The 17,920-nt window shown below is 42.7% G+C and overlaps 1 protein-coding gene across 1 annotated transcript in view; it reads left to right on the top strand.

The window, feature by feature from the left end:
- Positions 1 to 17,920, top strand: part of TASOR2 (transcription activation suppressor family member 2) — a 63,996-nt gene that overhangs the window by 36,802 nt on the left and 9,274 nt on the right. The window contains 9 exon segments of the mRNA XM_027595306.2: positions 2,412 to 2,657; positions 5,888 to 6,124; positions 6,127 to 6,473; positions 6,475 to 6,666; positions 6,668 to 6,718; positions 6,720 to 6,769; positions 8,405 to 8,834; positions 10,696 to 11,130; positions 11,132 to 14,536. Coding sequence (XP_027451107.2) covers positions 2,412 to 2,657; positions 5,888 to 6,124; positions 6,127 to 6,473; positions 6,475 to 6,666; positions 6,668 to 6,718; positions 6,720 to 6,769; positions 8,405 to 8,834; positions 10,696 to 11,130; positions 11,132 to 14,536 — 5,393 coding nt within the window.

Below are 17,920 nucleotides of genomic sequence, written 5' to 3'. Positions count from 1 at the left end.
CTTCTATATATGAACCAGTTTACTTCAAGCTGTTAAATAATCTGTAATTCAACATACATGTTGTCACTGTTTCTCAGTGTTTTTCATTTCATCCACTTTAAGAAATGCTTTATGTTATATTGTCCAGTGCATGCAAACATATACATGACTGAAACAAAAATTTCAAAAAACATTTACCTTAACTATACAATCTAGTATTTTCTATTCTGTTTCATTTAAGAAAGGATTCTGGTTGCAACTCATTAAATTTATTTTACAGTCTACCAGTGAATTGTGCCTACAACTTTAACATGGCATTGAGTGATGCAGATGATCCCTGAAGGATCGCCTTGTTCTGTGTTTCTGTTTCCCTCCCAGGACCTGGGTTGTGTGCAGTCTTCCTGCCCGCCTTTGCAGCTGCTAGGAGCCTCCCCTAGCTCTTGGTCCTCTTGTCTTATTTTCTTTCTCTTCTCAATTTAGTCTGAACTTTTCCTGCTTGATTTATATTTTGCCTTTTTTGTGCTAAAAATTTTAGAAAATAGAGTAGAATGAGAAGTCTTAAAAAACAAAATGCTGTGTTGCTTTATTACTTGTAATAGTTTAGTAGGAAGGAAAATAATTAGACCCAGGGAAGCGTACCACATAAAGAGATGCAAGAGCTTTAAAAAAAAAAAAACAAAAAAAAACAACACCCCTTTCTCAGACTCCCAAAAGAATGAGATGAAATTGGTCTATTTTCTACATTTCACTAGTAGTCATCACAGTTTATTAAACTAGTATCGTGTTTCCTTTTCTCAATTAGAAATACAGTTGATCCTTGAACAACGCAGGCATCAGGGGCGCCAACTGACCCCCCACACAGTGGAAAAATCTCTATAGCTTTTGTCTCCCCAAACTTAACTCCTGATAACCTTCTATTGACCAGGAGCTTACTGATAACACAAATCACTGATTGACACATACTCTGTATGTTTTATATATTATATACTGTATTCTTACAATTATGTAAGCTGAAGAAAAGAAAGTGCTATAAGAAGATCATAAGGGGCGGTGGCCCCTGGGTGGCTCAGTCGGTTAATCATCCAACTCTTGATTTCAGTTCAGGTCGTGGTCTCAGGGTCATGAGATCAAGCCCCACTCAGCGGGGAGTCTGCTGGAGATTCTCTCTCCTTCCTCTGCCCCTCCCCCCCACTTGTGCTCGCTCTCTCTCTCTCTCTCTCTCTCTCTCTCTCTCAAATAAAATCTTAAAAAAAATCATAAGGGGGGGCGCCTGGATGGTGCAGTCGGTTATGTGTCTGACTCTTGATTTCAGCTCAGATCATGATCTCAGGGTTGTGGGATTAAACCCCACGTTGGGCTCTGCACTTAGTGCGGAGTCTGCTTAAGAAACTCTCTCCCTTTCCCTCTACCCCCCATCCCCCCACTCAAGCATGCACATGCATGCACACTCTCCCAAATAATAAATCTTTAAAAAGAAAATCAAAAGGAAGATAATACATTTATAGTAGTGTACTTAGATTTATTAAAAGAAGTCCATTCAAACGTTGTTCAAGGGTCAACTGTAGTGTTTTCTGTAAAACGTAATTGTATAATATCTGCCAACACTAATACGTGTGATATTTTTATTGATATCTTTGGTACTAAATTTTTTGGTGGAAACAGCTGAAAGTAAAAGTTTTCAAAGGGAACATTTATTAACTTTTTTTTTTTTAACTCTTAAAAGGTTGAAACGCTTTCTATTAAATTAGCAGGGTAGTCATGAGGTTTTTTTCTATGTACTTGCCTCCTAGCTGTTGCCTTCCATGTGAGAAGCAAAGCTGAGCACTTTGTATGAGACTTGTAGAAAATTACATCAGGTGGAGGCTTCTTCAGCAGACCTTCCTCTGTCTGCTCTGTAGAGACGATTTTTCCAGTGGTATTAAGACTCGTATATTTAGGAATAGTCACGTGAAACCAGAAGATGGCTCTTTATGAATACAGTCTCTTCTCTGCAGTGCGATTACAGTGTCATCTAATCACCTCATGGGAGCTGGGTTGCTTTTCCGTAATTTGCATTCTCCATCCCCCAGTGCTGTGAACTACCATTGTCAGCCTTCACCTGCCTCATCAGTCAGGAAAGATTATGGAGAATTGTTTTTTCTTTAGTTAAGTCATGCCTTGTTTTTACAAAGTTACTACTCTTGACATTCTTCTTCACCTGACAGGCTATATCCAACGCTTAGAAAGACCATGTTTTTATATTTATCTGAGACCTTTTAACTCATGCTTTGTTAAAAAAAAAAATCTTTTGATGAAATACCCCAAATTTTATATTTTCTTCCCTGTTGTTAAAGTTACCCCTCCCCCCCGCAAAGAAACAGAAGAAGTCAAAGGAGAAGCTGTCACTGGTAAATATTTGAGCCCCGCCCCTTAAAACGGTGTGTTTTCTACAGAAGGCGCTGACATGCCGGCCGCACAGTTTGTACAGACAACCACATTGCATAGGAAAGAACAAGCAGCTCCCGTTTCTAAAGATGCTCCACTGGCAACGAATACTAAAAGGGCAAGGAAACAAGAGAAATCTCCAGTCAAAACTGTTCCAAGGGCTAAGCCACCCATGAAGAAATCTCCACAAAAGCAGAGGGTAAATCTAGTAAAAGGCAATCAGAATCCCAGAATCAGAAAGCAGCCACAACCTGGTAAGAAATGCTCTTCCTGTCGACTTAAACACCACAATGCAGGCTGATTGAGATCGCAAGATAGTATATTTGAAATAATCTAAGAACAGCTGAAATTTAGCAACAATTCCTCCTATTTCCTTGACTAACAGGACTAAGTAGGTGGGTTTCCTGTTGTAAATAAATCTGTTAAGTGCAGGTTCAGACCTTCACAAAGTAGACCCTACTTTTTAGTTTGCAGAAAGCCTGAACGTGAATGGTCTACAAGAGTGTCAGTGTAGAGAGGCTTCCTTATAAATAAATGCACACAGACAGTATCTGGCAATATTTTTCTGGGCCGTAATCAGTTAAGAAAGTAGAAGGTTAGAAGTTTATTTGTCCAAAAGGAGTTAGAAAGAGATCATTGAAGACACTCAGTAGTCCAGAACCCTGTGTTTGGTTTTAGAAGGCATTAGGTTAATTTTAAAAGCAGTTTTGCTTTCCTAGTTTTGCTACAGTGAATAATAAAAGTTTAGTTACATGAACAAATGCCCAACTGCTCTAGTTCTGTATTTTCAACTGCTAGAGAGAAAGCCCCACCATCCCCACAGACTTCACCTCCCAAGCAAAGCTCACATCACGTCCACGTCCTGTCTCACTTTGCGTCCGTGTGGGGGGGGGGGGAGGGGGCTTCTTCCAGCCTGAAGAGTCTCGGACCTCTCCATCTTCCATATTGAGGCCTGTGCGGTTGCATGTGTGTTGTTTTTCTTGTTAACAAAGATGTAATGTCCTGATACCTTGTATTCTTACAGTTTTCTGTCTAATCTACCTGATTCTTTCTCCCTCACCTATTTTTAGATTTTTAAAAAACCTCATGGTTAGTGGGAATTCAGAAAATACTGCTTTATTGGGTTGATGGTATTATGGATAAGAGTGGTTTTTTTCTAAGTTTCTTTAATGTTGTTTTATGACAGAAGGGTTTTTTTGTGTGTTTTGTTTTCAGTGAGTGACGATTTTTTAAGAGCTCGTCCTGTGATTCGAAAACCCAGTGTTGCAGTTTTGAGACACATACATACCAAATGCAAACTCTGCTGGTCTCTTGGGCGGTTCCTAAGGAGGCCTTACCCCACACCTCCTCGTTTCCCTCCTGCTGTTTCTCGTTCAGCGTGTCTCTGTCCTGCCACGTACTGTGTGCTTCCCCGCACACGTCAGCCCGATTTCTGCTCTTGTGCACTTCCCCTCCATATTCTGCACAGCTAGTCCTGCCTCCCGATGCTCTCGTCCTCACTCAGCTCTCTGTTTCTTCATTTCCTCCTGGGTTTTTGAGAACACCGTAGAATCAAATTCGTACTCTTCTCTAATCATTTGATGTGTCTTGGTCCTGTCTTGAAAAATCAGCTTTCTGGGATTCTGGGTCCTGTCTTTTCCAGTGAATTTGTAAACATCATGAGCATAGATACACATATAAATGCCTTGTGTGCTGAGCTGTGTCATTTGAATTATTTGTACTGAATCGGTACAAATATTTGTAGACTAATGGATTAATGGGAGGAATGCAGTTGGGTATTGGCAGAAAAGTGCTCCCAGAAAATGAAAAGTTTCTAAAATATGTATTCAGAAATAGGCTGATTTGTATTGTAAATGTCTGTATATATTGTGCAGCCACATTCCTAGTTAAAATTTTAAGCTTGCCACCTTTTAAATGATCTCTTAATTTTTCTTTTATTTCTTAGTCCCCTATACTAATCTGTTTCATTTCTTATACTTAAAGAATTTAAGAAGGCTCATTTTTGTTACTGAAACTAGTGCTTTTCTGCCCTTTTTAAGGTTTTCAGTATAGCTTTTACTTACTGAACTCTACATTTTATATATATTTCATTTGGTGTTGTCTTATTTGTATTTTTTAAAAGAGATGATCAGTATTCTATTTTTAACTGATTGAGAACTTCCAACAAGTCAATAATTAAATGATTTAACTGAGACACATAATCTGTTAAAATGAAGCCTTTTTCTTCAGTGCAGTGTTCTTTATATTAGGCTTTACTCACAAGTGATACCCTGTGTAAGAGCCGTAATATTAATGACAATGGAATGAAATTAGTGTGAATAAACACATCAGAGATCACATAATGGATTTCGTGTTTCCAGTAGATCTGTGGGGCTGTTGACATATCTCTGCTTCGGGTCACTTTCACCTACCTAATCCCCTTGGATTTTGCTATTTTAAATAAAAAGTGGACAGTGGTTGATTACTCTTATCCTTCCCACCACACACACACACATTCTCATTCTGTTTGATGACCTCACAGGCCAGGGTTTTCTCTTGAAATGTATTAGTAGTCATTGGCCTTTACAGGAAGGTTAATAATTCATTTCACACCTGCTGCTGCTGTTATAAAGAACACAGTTGGCTTTTCTGTCCATGCACTTGCTGCAGGAAATTGTTGCCTAGTATTGTTGTGAACTCTGTCCTTCATGATAGCCGCCTCTAAGGAGGCCGGACTAACATCCTGAGAATGCACGTAGGCCACTGTAGAAGGTCGCTTTCTGCTCAAAGACAAATGGGTGGATTGGATCATCTACAGAAAGGAGAATTATCGGTAGACAAGGAGATTTGCACTTGCAGACAGAATGGAGAGGAAATGTTTTCAGTACAGAATTTAGAGTTTTAGAAGTTGATGAAATTGGTGATTCTGAATGAATAATCTATGACTCTTCTGATTTTTTTTATTTGTATCATTACATATTCTAATGAAACATCAGTAAGGTTAAAAGTGTCTAGTTTGAACTTAGGTGATTTCTCTACAAAGCACTTGTTAAGGGACATGCTTTCTAAAAGTGTGTTAACATACTATAATATACACTTCAAACTTAGAAATTCTTATGTTTTCACTAGATTGTAAGCTCTCTGAGGGCAGGACTCCTGTTTTTTATTCTTGTTTTTTTTTCCCCTCTTTGTATATTTCTTTAGCTGATCAGTATACCTTGTGTGTAGTTCGGTACATGCCTTTTGAAACGTGATTTCTTTTTAAATCAATATGCACACTCCTTAAGATTTGTTCCCATGGTAAACACATTATATTAGAACTGGCAGTTGGAAGAAACCTGACTGATAGTAAAGTTTAAATCTATAATCTATGTAACCTGTCCAGAGGTTCTTCTTGAGTATATTGACTTAACCATTGATTTTCACTAAGCCATAGTTGTAATATAGCAGAGAATTAAAATATATGGAAATCAAATGTTACATGTCTTTTTCTTTTATACTGAAGCAAAAGGAGAAACTGGTTCACAACTTCCATCAGAAATCTCATCAGTTGGTCAAGAGGATGTTATTAGCATAAATGCAACTCAGACGGAAGATATCTCGGTGGCTCAAAAAGATCTACCTGAAAACTCCATTGTCAACTGTGACTCCCAAGCCCTCAATTTGCTAGCTGACCTAGCATTAAGTGCTGCTACTTCTACCACACCACCATCTGAACCTAGGAACTTTCCCTGCGCTTCTGATCACCACAAAATGATGTTTTGCTTTCTAAAGAACATTCTGTGTGCGGTACATCTGACCATGAGTATCACAGAGGAGTTAAAAATCAAAAAGGTGGACTGTTACCTAAGCCCTCCTCTGAGAGAAGAGTAGTCCCGGCGCCCGATTCCCCCGTCAGCCAAGAGGAGGAGAGCGTGGCTCCTGTCAGTCCGGCCCCCGTGGAAGCCGCATCAGCCCTTTCCGAGGAAACACTAGAAAGTAATGATGCAAGCCAAAGCTCTTTTGTTGCCGTGGAACATTCCTATGCCCTGCTCCTTGCGGAACATTCAAAGAAGCATCTACAGCAGAGAGGAACCTCCAGCCCTGCCTTCGCCAAGAACAGCCCCAAAGGGCCCTGAGGCGGGGACCCCAGTGGGGAAAGTAATGCCATTCCGGCACCAGCAGAGCGCGTCCCCGCTGCAGAAGCTGTCCGAGGACCTGGTGCTCAAGCGCAGGAGCAGATTGCTGTCCTCCAGCCTGAAGGACTTTCACTGCTCTCATACTGTGTTCTGCTGTGACGGCTCCTTTTAAGGTCACTTTCAAATGTGACACGGAGTATGTGTTCAGCTTGGACAGCAAAATATACCAACAACCCGCTGGAGAAAACTGTAATCCGAGCACTACATGGGTAAGTAGGAGTGACACTCCATGAAAACGGACGTGACTTTTGTGTTGAGATAAGCGCAGTGGGAAGGAATCCTTGTGCCAGACTTTGGACAAAGTGAAGTCCTGTGTGTGAATCCAGTAACTTAGTAATAATAACAGGCAGTCATGTTTACTGACAACTAAGAAATGAGGCTGGGTTTTGCCCCTGTCGGTGGTCACATGGAGACCTTTTGCAAGCTGACTTTAACCCTGTGAATGGCTTTCCATTTTGAGATGCTCCTACATAAGCCTTTGTGGTCTTTGAATTACAATATTTAAATGAGATCTTAATGTAAAATCGTGAGGTAGAGAAATAATGCTTTACAGCCTGAATTCCGGAAGAAACATTTCAAGAATTACTTCTAGCTTGTTAAGCTGGTCAGATTGTTCTGTGTGAGCAGGTTTACATGGGGTTGTTCTGTAAATCTTTAAGGGGCAAAGGCAGTAACAGCAGAGGGACTGAAGGCACAGGCTTTGGAGTATGGGCTGACCCAGGTTTTTAACGTAGGTTCTCCCACTTAACTAGCTTCTGTAACCTAGAAGAGGTTCCTGTTCTTTGGGGTAGTGCTTCTCAATCTTTACTGTCTGACAGCTTATTTAGAGATTTCATTCAAGTGCAGATTGTGACTCAAGTCTCTTTGGGATGGGCCTCTGGGCCTCCGAGTCTACATTTCTAACAGATTTCCAGGTGAAGCCAGTGGAGCATGGCAGTCTGTGGGGAACCCTTTGAAGGATGGGTTAGTGATAGCTATAAGTGAGGTTGCTGTGTACTGGAGGGTTTTGCGCAGTGACTGGCACATACTAGTAAGTGGTAACCATTACTATTCCCAACGAGCGCTCACTGTAGGGAATGGCACTCAGCTTCCTCTTCGTGGAGTGTTTCACCTAGGAGCGACTCAATTGTGTCAGACTTTTCTCCGTGCTCCGGTTACAAGCTTGCACTAATGGGAGTGTCGACCTAACGTTTGCATCTACTCAGGACGGTCATTTCCATAGCCTTCATCCTGCTTACCTGAAGCCCAGCTCTGCAGCCCCTCTGACTCTTCACACTGCCACTCTCTGCTTTACTTTTGCCGGGCAAATGGCCTGAAAATGTTTCCTCCCCTGTGTGGTTTCAGATTTTCCAGGACTGTAATCTGAAAATAGTGTAGTTCTGCCAGAGATATTTTAATCTTCAGACTTTCCCAACTATTAGAAGAAACAGACAAAAATAGAAATGAGTTGGCCATACTTGGCAAAAATGAGGATTTGGGTGGTTGCTGGAGCCATTATTCACATAATAGGTATATTGTGTCCAGAGAGAGTTGGAGTGGAGTAAAAGAAAAATCCTAGACCAGGACCCCGGAGACCTCTGTTCGAGTCATGGCTCTACCGCGTAAGGGTTTCGTGATCTAAAAGAAATTACTTTTCAAAGCTCTGATTTTCAGTTCCCTCTTCTGCCTCTGTTAAGTGAGGGGATTAGATTCATTGTTATTTTTTGTTACATTAACTTCATTTTTATCTTATTCATTGTTTCAAGTTTGTGTATTTTTAATATAAAAATGAGCACATTTAAAACTAAGATTAGAATCACCAATTTCAGTGATTTTTTTCGCATGTTTTTTCTTTAAAATCTCAGGCCCTGGAACACTGACTTACCTGATAACGTGGAAGAAGTGAAGCTTTTACTTCATATGTGGGTAGCTCTGTTTTACAGCAATCAGAACAAAGTCATACGGTCATCCCGAAAAGTGGTAGAACACAGCAACCCAGCAAAATATGTGTCTATAAATAGCACATTAGAATCTTTTGAATTCAGTGAAATTGAGGAGTCCTCCAGTGTGGAAAGATGTTCTGTAGACCCTCTGTTGGAGACCAGTGAAACTCCCACAGGTCATGCTGCCGACATGTCCTTCCCTGACACTAACTCCTTGCTTCCCTTCATGAAACCACCACCCACAGGAGGCTTGGAATTCTGGGTACAGAATGAACAGAAAGAAATTTTTGCAGAAGAGGGTCATCCAGTTACCCCAGAAAGCCAGAATTTCATTTATTCTTGTAATAATGAGGTAAGTAAAGCTGAATACTGTATGTGCTGACATTTTTGAAGAAATTTCTTTTTTTTTCTTGATATGTAAAATCACATTCAAAACAATGTCATTGGTTTCTTTAGGAAGATGGATTCTCTGTGTAAAGGATTAATAATACCAAACACTTAGTCTCTCATTCTCTCTCTCAAATAAATAAAATCTTTAAAAAATTAAAAAAAAAAAGAAAAAATATAGTTTAGAAGACTTTGATTACTACCTGATAAAGTATTTTTTGTTTTAATCTGTAATCACCATCATCATTACTAATTCTAGGAATGGTGTTTTTGCAAATGTGAAACAGTATTAAGAAGTAGAAAGAGTATTAAAATTAATTTCTATAGCATATACTTAAGTTTTTTTCCATCATCTCCTTGGCTACTGTGCCCATACTTTAAAGGTGTGTGCACATGGACTATCCCCTGCTGCCTTCCCCACGTGGGCAAATAGATGTGACGAGAACTCCAGCACCATAGGCATTAGAAACCATTGGCATGTTGCTCTTAGTCATGTGTTTAAATTTGTGGGTTAATGAACTAAATAAGAAAAAAATAAAATAAGTTCTTTTTAAGTACCAGACTTTATGTTAAACATACTGCACTTCGCCAGTAGTAAAAAATATCCATCAATATAAACATAGGAAGTTGATGACAATTTGCATTTCACGAAGTCCACAGGCCTGGTGAGATTAGCAGCCACAGCATGATTGAAGGGTCACAGGAAAGTTTTCAGAATGACTCTTACCATCAAGACTTTTCTGTGCTTTGTGTCTGGCCAGTCATGTCCTCTTAAAACTCTTGAGTCTCCTCTCTACCCTGCCATTTATGTGGATCAGTGTCTTTCTTTGTTTAAGACAGAAGTCTTTTTAACAGATTTGAAACCCAGGTCCTGACTTTGAGTATGATCGCCTCAAGACGTGGCAGGAAATCTGTGACCATAATGTTCCAAATATTAACAGGTGTATGGTCAGTGATGGTCAGTCCATTTTACCATATTCTGGACAAGACCATGCTTCAGCCTTAAAACAGGCTGTTTATGAGGTCATCAGAATGTCCAGAGGTATTCCGCTAGTGTCTGGCCTATGTCCTTCCTGCTTTGAAGCAATCCTTTTGGTTCGGCTTATTAATGCAAACTGCACTGTGTTTTCTGTTGTTCTTTTGAAAAGGAGGTACTATAATGAAAGAGTTACAAGCAAAGAAGATAGCTAAGGAGTGAGGGATCTTTACCGGAATGGAGATTGACGCGTTGGTGGTATAGTGGTGAGCATAGCTGCCTTCCAGAATGGAGATTGACACCCTCGAAAAACTGCTCATCAGTCATACTACAAGAGATCATAATTTACTCTTTCCTCATGGGAGTTCCAGATGACAGTGTATTTGTGGTCTGATTGAAAGCTGGTGTTTAAAATAAGTTATTCTTTGCTTTAAAAACTATCTTTTAATCTTACTGAAAAACACTTAAAACTGAGTCCTTTTTTCTCTAGTACTGCATTTCTGCATTAGGTGATGCTAGTTAGCAAACAGGCTGCATTTTCAGGTCTTTGCATTGTCACTGGTCTAGCCACTTTTCTTCCCAAAAGTCAATTAAAAAAAAAAAAAATAGACTGTGCAGTTAAAGGCTTGAAACTCTCATTTGTGTGTATATTTAAAGAAAAATTCCTATTTTGGGCTGGGTTGTAAGTCTGCCTAAAAAGAGAGGGATTTGCTTGATTTCTACCCTGTGATATTCTTAAAGATTAAAAGATTCAAAAGAACAGACATTGATTCTTGTCCACTCTGTTCTTCACCATAAGTGATGTGAAAAAACTCTGTTTGACTCTTGATTTTTCTTTTTGTCATTTCAGATAATGGGGGGTAAAGCCAAACAAGACCCATCAGATAAACTAGAGACTTCTAATCTTGGAAGTACCCAAACTAATGGACCTTCTATTCCTGGTGAAGATAAAACCTTTGAGCCACTTGATAGCACAAGAGTGACTCACAATGATACTATCACACAAACCACATTCAGCAAGACTTACGATGGGCTCAGCCGTCAGTCGGTGACTTGTCAGAAGTCTGTGTACAGCACCCTTGAAAGCAAAGTTGATATTTTTCATGCAGCAGTGCAAACAAAAACTAGTGCTTTACAGGGCCTCATCCAGCAGAGCAGCCCCATGAGCAAAGAAGGTCAGCCTTCGTTGGAGAGTAAGGATGATACAGAGTATGTGATGATTAATCTGGAACCAGTTACATTCACTTTTGAAAAAAACACCTATGTACCAATACAGACAGAAGGTTGCAAATAGAAGCGATGAACCTACAACCTTTAATACGGAGTTGATTAAGCAAGTGTCACCTGCTCCGAGTCTTAGACATCCTGTGTCATTTGAAAAGGCACAAACACAAGGCCTTAGGGATGTTCCCTCTCCAGCAATGTCCAAACAAAAAGGCACTAAGTACCGTTGTGCCTCCTCAGTCAGTAAAGAGACACTTGCAAAAGAAATGTGTTCGTGTTCGCTACAGAAAGAGATTCCTGCTCCAAGCTTATCATCACCATCTGATAATTCGAGGGTAGCTGAGGCGTTGTCATTAGTTAAAAGTTCTAATTATTCATCACCCAGGGAAGAAATGAAACTCACTCAAGAATTTTTCCTGCAGACTCAGAGTCTCCTTGGCATATCTTCGGAAGAAATCATAGAGCCATCCCAGGTTGAAGAAGTGGTCTCGGCATCTGCCTCCACCACTTTGGGAAGAAATGCCTCACATAACTGCATTCCGCCAAAGGGCGATACGGCAGGTAGCTCCTCGGAACCAGTGAGTGACAGGAGTGCTCTAAAGAGTGAACATAGGAATTTTGAACCCTTTGATTCAGCTTTTACCAAGCAAACCAGCCTCTCTGTGAGTAGAGAGGAGGCCAGCCTGGAGTTCTCCGAGGACGATTCTGACATTGACCTCACTCTCACAATATCGCCACCCACCAGCCCCAGAGAAGAGATGCCTGCGGGGGGACTAGAGCTGAGGCAAGAGGCCCCCGTGTCGAATCTGGAACTTCAGGATGCGACGGAAGAGATAATCAGGCCAGAAGAGGTGACTCTCCTAGAAAACCCAGAAGTGGATTCTGCTGATTTTACATCCGTATTCCCTACAGTGCCAGAGAAATCGTTAGAAAGTAAGGAGAGAAAAGGTGATAATTTACAAACAGTTACCTTAATACTTTCTAAAGAAACTTGCGCCCTTGAGATTGCAGAGGAAGTGAACGTTACCTCAGACTTTCCCTTTGCCTCTTTAATTGAAGAAGTGTCACCAGCTTCCAGTCCTGACCCTCAGGATCCGGTCGAAGCAGCACAGCCATCTCAGGCCTTGTCTCTGTGTAGTTTACAACTGGCCGATACACAGCGGGAGACAAATGCCAGATTCTCCCGGATCGAGTCGGTAGATTCGGCCTTCACGGAGAAAGGAAATTCTTTTGTTGGTCCTATCCATCCAGTGGGACAAGATAACCTAACTAGAGTCCAGCAAATGCAGCTTTCTGCTGAAATGCCACTAGTAGGAAGTAAGCATCCAGAAAGAAAAGATGGCCATTTGACCCTTCCTGGTAAAGTAACTGAGGAAATTGTCCCAGGGGAGCACGGTGAGGGTGAGGGTTTGTCTTTCTCAGAAAAGGTGCCATGCTGTGATACGGAGCTGGGCCAGCCTGCCCCAGCTGCCAAACACGGAGAGGACATCAAGCCTTCTCTAGAAAAATTGGCGACATCGGGAAATCCACTGCAGCCAGTTAGCGTACAGAACAGGAATTTAAGTCCTCTTGTCTTGGAGACCGGTGAACCTCCATTTAGTCCTAGAAAAATGACTGAAAATAAGTTTTTGGCAGACACATTTGTTTCTACAACTGCTCCAAGTGGTACAGTGAATGTGTTACTAAGACAGCCGACCAGCCCTAAAAGTATTAAAAATCTCTTTAGCAGTGATGTGAAGACAGATGAAGGCGTTTACGTGCAAGCTCAGTCCTTGAGCTCTGGCTCAGTTGGTGGAGCTGATACACGGACACACGGACACTCAGAGATCCCCAGACTTGCTTTTCCCTCAGATGGTGCTGCCTTACCCCACTGTCCCAGACCCACGAACACAGAAACCGGGTTCCAGACACAGGAAGTCTCAGTAGTGGCCAGTTTGCTGAAGAATAGTGACACTGAGGCCAAATTCCATGAAGAAATCACAGATCTAGGAAGTGTTGACTCCCAGTCAAGCACCACATCTCCAAAAGGCAAACAAAAAACAATTCATGGACTGCAAGATAGGGCAGTGTGTGAAACAAAAGATCTGCTGAACGCTGGGCTTTTCCCCATGTGTGTACCTGGGGATTCATACCATGAAACAGCCATCACCGGTGAAAATACCAGTAGAGAGCCCTGTGCTTCCGTCATTCCCCAGTCTTGTGCCCCTCTTGTTTGTGGAGTCTCTGAAGAGCAGACAGCAAATAAGGGCTCTGGTGAGGGGCTTAGAGCCGAGGAGGACTCGGGGACCGTGGGTGGAGACGTGGATGTCTGTGTGAATTCTGACATCCATTATGAGCCACTTTCTGGAGAGTCCGATCTAGACTCTTGGGACTGTAGAAATCCCAAATCAGAGGTAGAGGGTTCCTGCACTTTGAGGTATAGTCAAACCAAGAAAGAAGAAGATGCTTCAAAAGATGATTATGACTCTTTCCTGAGCCTAAATAACAGTGATAATGAAGAGTGGGGCTACTCTGCCCATGCCCCAGGGCTGGAGACGGGCATTGCTCCCAGACACTGGCTCGTTGGATTCAAGAAAGAAGACAGGTGTGTGCCATCTTATATCCAGATCCAAGACCTCCGTGGCATCCCCAGGACTTACGCTAATTTCACCGTAACTAGAGAGCTCACAGATACCACGAGAACTTTGCACAGCCTGAAGAGGCACCCCAATTTCACTGCAAAATGTGGCTTGCTCAGCTCCTGGACAAATACCTGGCAGGTGGCAGATGACCTCACCCAGAACACTTTAGATCTGGAGTATCTGCGTTTTGCACATAAGCTAAAACAAATTGTAAAGAAGGGCGATTCTCATCATTCTGCCTCCTCCACCAATGTCTTTCCAAAGGAGCCCCCTCTAACTGGTGCTGGAGCCTTCCCTCTGACAACAGTGCCCGAGTCCCCGGCTCTGCACCTTGCATCCCGCAGCAGAAGCCCCCTTGTGGTAACAGTGGTGCACTCAGGCTCCCGGCAGCAGGGCCCGCGCAGGACAGGCCACGCGCTCGGCAGTTTGGACAGTTCTTCCTTTTGGAAGGAGAGCTGTGGTCACAATAGAAATCATCTTGCAAATTCCGAAAGAAATCAGACTGTTTCATTCCACCTCAACAAACTGAAATATAACACTACTTTAAAAGAATCCCGGAACGATATTTCACTTATTCTCAATGAGTACGCTGAATTCAACAAGGTGATGATGAATAGCAACCCGGTCGTTTTCCCAGAGAAAGAGTCCACCATGGCTTCTGGAGAAGCCTCCTCCCGAGAGCTGTATTCCTCTTTCCCACGGGCAGCCTCCTATGAAGACATGATCACAGACCTGTGCACCAGTTTGCACGTCAAACTGAAGAGTGTGGTCCAAGAGGCCTGTAAGAGCCCCTTCCTGTTCTACGTCCTGGAGACCGAAGACCAGTCATTCTTTGTGAGAACAAAGGTACAGTGCCAGCTTACCCCTAGAACTTGCATGGTTCCGGTCGCTGTCTGACTTTGTCTTAGAGCTCGTACATTTAGCGTTCACGGCTTCAGAGAGAAATCCTGACAGGAAGTGGCCTTTGAGTCTGACAGCTCCGACTTTATCTGCATATAAGTGTTCTGCGGAAATCCCAGACCCCATCGTTGGTCCCGCGTCATGTGTCACCTCTGCTTGTCGTGTCTATTTCCATCAGTCTGGAGTAGTTCCTCTGTCATGTGTCATTTTTGGTAACCTTGACAGTATTGAAGGATGCAGGCCAGTTATGTGAGTTTCCTTCAGTTTATGTGCATCTCCTGTTTCCTCATGATTTCGGCATTTTAGATGAAAATACCCACATGCGATGTTCTCCTCTTAGCGCACCGCGTCAACTTGTCCCACTGTCTGTATTAATTTCTTTCCCGTGAAGATGGTTTCTGCCAGGTTCCTCCACCTCCAGTGTAAAGTTAATAAATGTGCTGCAATTATTAATGAGTGGGGAGGGAGACTGGGATATGTAAAAATACCCTGTTCTGCGTCAGACTTTCACCCGCCCGAGTGACTCTCCGTTGACGGTTGCCTGAAGCAGCTACTAATATGATAGTTGCTTGCGGGGGGGGGGGGGGGGGGGGCGGTTTCGATTCCATCCTTCCTTGTACGTTTATTAGTGGGTGTTCTGCAGGGTAGAGCTTTCCCTTCCCCCGCATACGCTTATTTATACCCCATGGGCCCCCATTCCATATAATTTTACTCAGAGTTACCATCCAGTCCCTCATCATTTTTTGTTCATTCTAAGTGTACTCCTGAACCCCCACCTCCCTCCCCTTTCCCTCCAGTGACCAGCAGTGTGTTCTGTGTGGTTCAGAGTCTGTTTCCTGGGTTTTCTCTCTCTCTTTTTCCCTTTGTTCTGTTTCTTCAACTCCACATATGAGTGAGATCCTGTGGTCTTTGTCCTTCTCTGACTGACATTTCACTCAGCATGGCTCTATCCATGTCATTGAAAATGGCAAGAGTTCATTCTTTTTTATGGCTGAGTAATATTCCCGTGTGTGTGTGTGTGTACACGTACGTACATACATGTGTACACACACATCTTCTTTATCCATTCAGCAGTCAATGGATGCTTGGGCTGCTTCCGTAATTTATTATAGATAATGCTGCAATAAACATAGGAGTACATATACCCCTTTGAATTAGTGTTTTTGTATTCTTTGAGTAGATACCCAGTAGTGGGATTGCTGGATCGTAGGGTAGTTCTATTTTTAACTTTCTAAGGAACTGCCATACTGTTTGCAAAGTGGCCGCACCAGCTTGCATTCCCACCAACAGTGCACAGGGTTCCTTTTTCTCCACATCCTTGCCAGCACTTATTTCTTGTGGGGGTTTTTTAAAGGTTTTTTTTTTATTATTTAATTAATCTCCAGCACCCTATGTGGGGTTCAAACTCACAACCCCAAGATCAAGAATTGCGCAATCCTCCAACTGAGCCAGCCAGGCGCTCTTTTTGTGTTGTTGAGTTTAGCCATTCTGACAGGTGCAAGGTGGTATCTCATTATAGTTTTGATTTGCATTTCCCTGATGATCAGTGATGTTGAGCATCTTTTCATGTGTCTGTTAGCCATCTGTGTGTCTTTGGAGAAATGGCTGTTCATACCTTCGGCCTATTTTGTAATTGGATTATTTGTTTTTGGGGGTATTGAGTTTGATGAGTTCTTTATATATTTTGGATACTAACCCTTTATCAGAGATGTTATTTGCAAATATCTTCTCCCATTCAGTAGGTTGCCTTTTGGTTTTGTTGATTGTTTCCTTCATTGTGCAGAAGCTGTTTATTTTGATGTTGTCCCAATAGTTCACGTTTGCTTCTGTTTCCCTTGCCTCAGGAGACATGTCTAGTAAGAAGTTGTTATGGCCGATGTGAAAGAGGTTACTGCCTGTGCTCTGTGCTAGGATTTTTATGGTTTCAAAAGGTCTCACATTTAGGTCTTTCATCCACTTTGAATTTGTTTTTGTGTGTGGTGTAAGAAAGTGGTGCAGTTTTGTTCTTCTGCATATGGATGTCCAGTTTTCCCAAACCATTTGCTGAAGAGTCTTTTTCCCATTAGATATTCTTTTCTGTTTTGTCGAAGATTGATTATATAGTCGTGGGTTTATTTCCGGGTTTTCTGTTCTATTCCTTGTTCTATGTGTCTGTTTTTGTTTTTGTTTTTTTTTTTAAAGATTTTATTTATTTATTTGACAGAGAGCGAGCGAGAGCGGGAACACAAGCAGGGGGAGAGGGAGAGGGAGAGGGAGAAGCAGGCTTTCCGCGGAGCAGGGAGCCCGATGCGGGGCTCGATCCCAGGACCCTGGGATCGCGACCCGAGCCGAAGGCAGACGCCCAACGACTGAGCCACCCAGGCGCCCCCTGTGTGTCTGTTTTTGTGCCAGTACTGTGTTGTTTTAGTCATTACTGTTTTGTAATATAACTTGAAATCTGGAAATGTGATGCCTCCGGTTTTGTTTTTCCTTTTCAAGATTGCTTTGGCTGTTCAGGGTCTCTTGTGTTTCCATAGATTCTTTGTTGTGGTTCTGTGAAAAATGCGGTTGGTATTTTGATAGGGATTGAATGAAATGTGTAGATTGCTTTGGGTCGTATGGACATTTCAGCAATATTTGTCTTGGTCCTTCATTATTTATGGTAATGCTCAGATTGTTCCAGACCCAGCCAGTGGGAGTCCTTCTGACAAGTCCCCATAACTGTTTGGATCCTTATCTCTCCCTTTGTGGTACAACTCCATGTTCTAGATTTATCTCCTATATTCCTTGACCCAGCCTTGTAGTCTGCCATTTCTCTAAGGAGCACTGATTCTTTAAGGGAAGAATAGCACTTGGAGTCAGTATCTGGGCGTTGGTTGAACTCCATGCCACTGGGTGTCACTGCCTCTTGGCCGTCGCAGCAGAGCCAGGACGTCTACGGATATGTCTGTAAACCTGGAGTGGGTGCACATGCATCCCCAGGTCCGGTCCGGCACCAGGAGGCTTGTCCTTTGCCAGAGGAGCAGCGCTCCCCCCCCCCCCGACCCCCCGACCCCCCGTCGCCCCAGTGTGTCAGAAAGCCGGCTCCCATCATCCCAAATGCCTCCGCCAGCCCGAGGAAGTCCCACTCCTGGCCTACAGCTCAGCCCTCGCCCAGCCCCCTCTTCACGGCCTGGGGCACCGACCCAGAGCTGGTCCCCAAACACGCCGCCTCCCTCAACCCTCTACACTCCCAGCAGGAGCCGGTTCAAAGGAGGCGGTCCTTAATATACGTTGGAGAGTCCCAGCGTGTAAGGGGAGGGGAAATGGTGCCTCTCCGTCACGTGGTGATCCTTCCAGCTAATGGGACAA

Source organism: Zalophus californianus, chromosome 9 (genome assembly GCF_009762305.2).
Source record: "Zalophus californianus isolate mZalCal1 chromosome 9, mZalCal1.pri.v2, whole genome shotgun sequence".
Lineage (NCBI taxonomy): Eukaryota > Metazoa > Chordata > Mammalia > Carnivora > Otariidae > Zalophus > Zalophus californianus.
The sequence above is the reverse complement of the archived record's forward strand: the minus strand, read 5'-3'. Positions and strand labels throughout refer to the sequence as shown.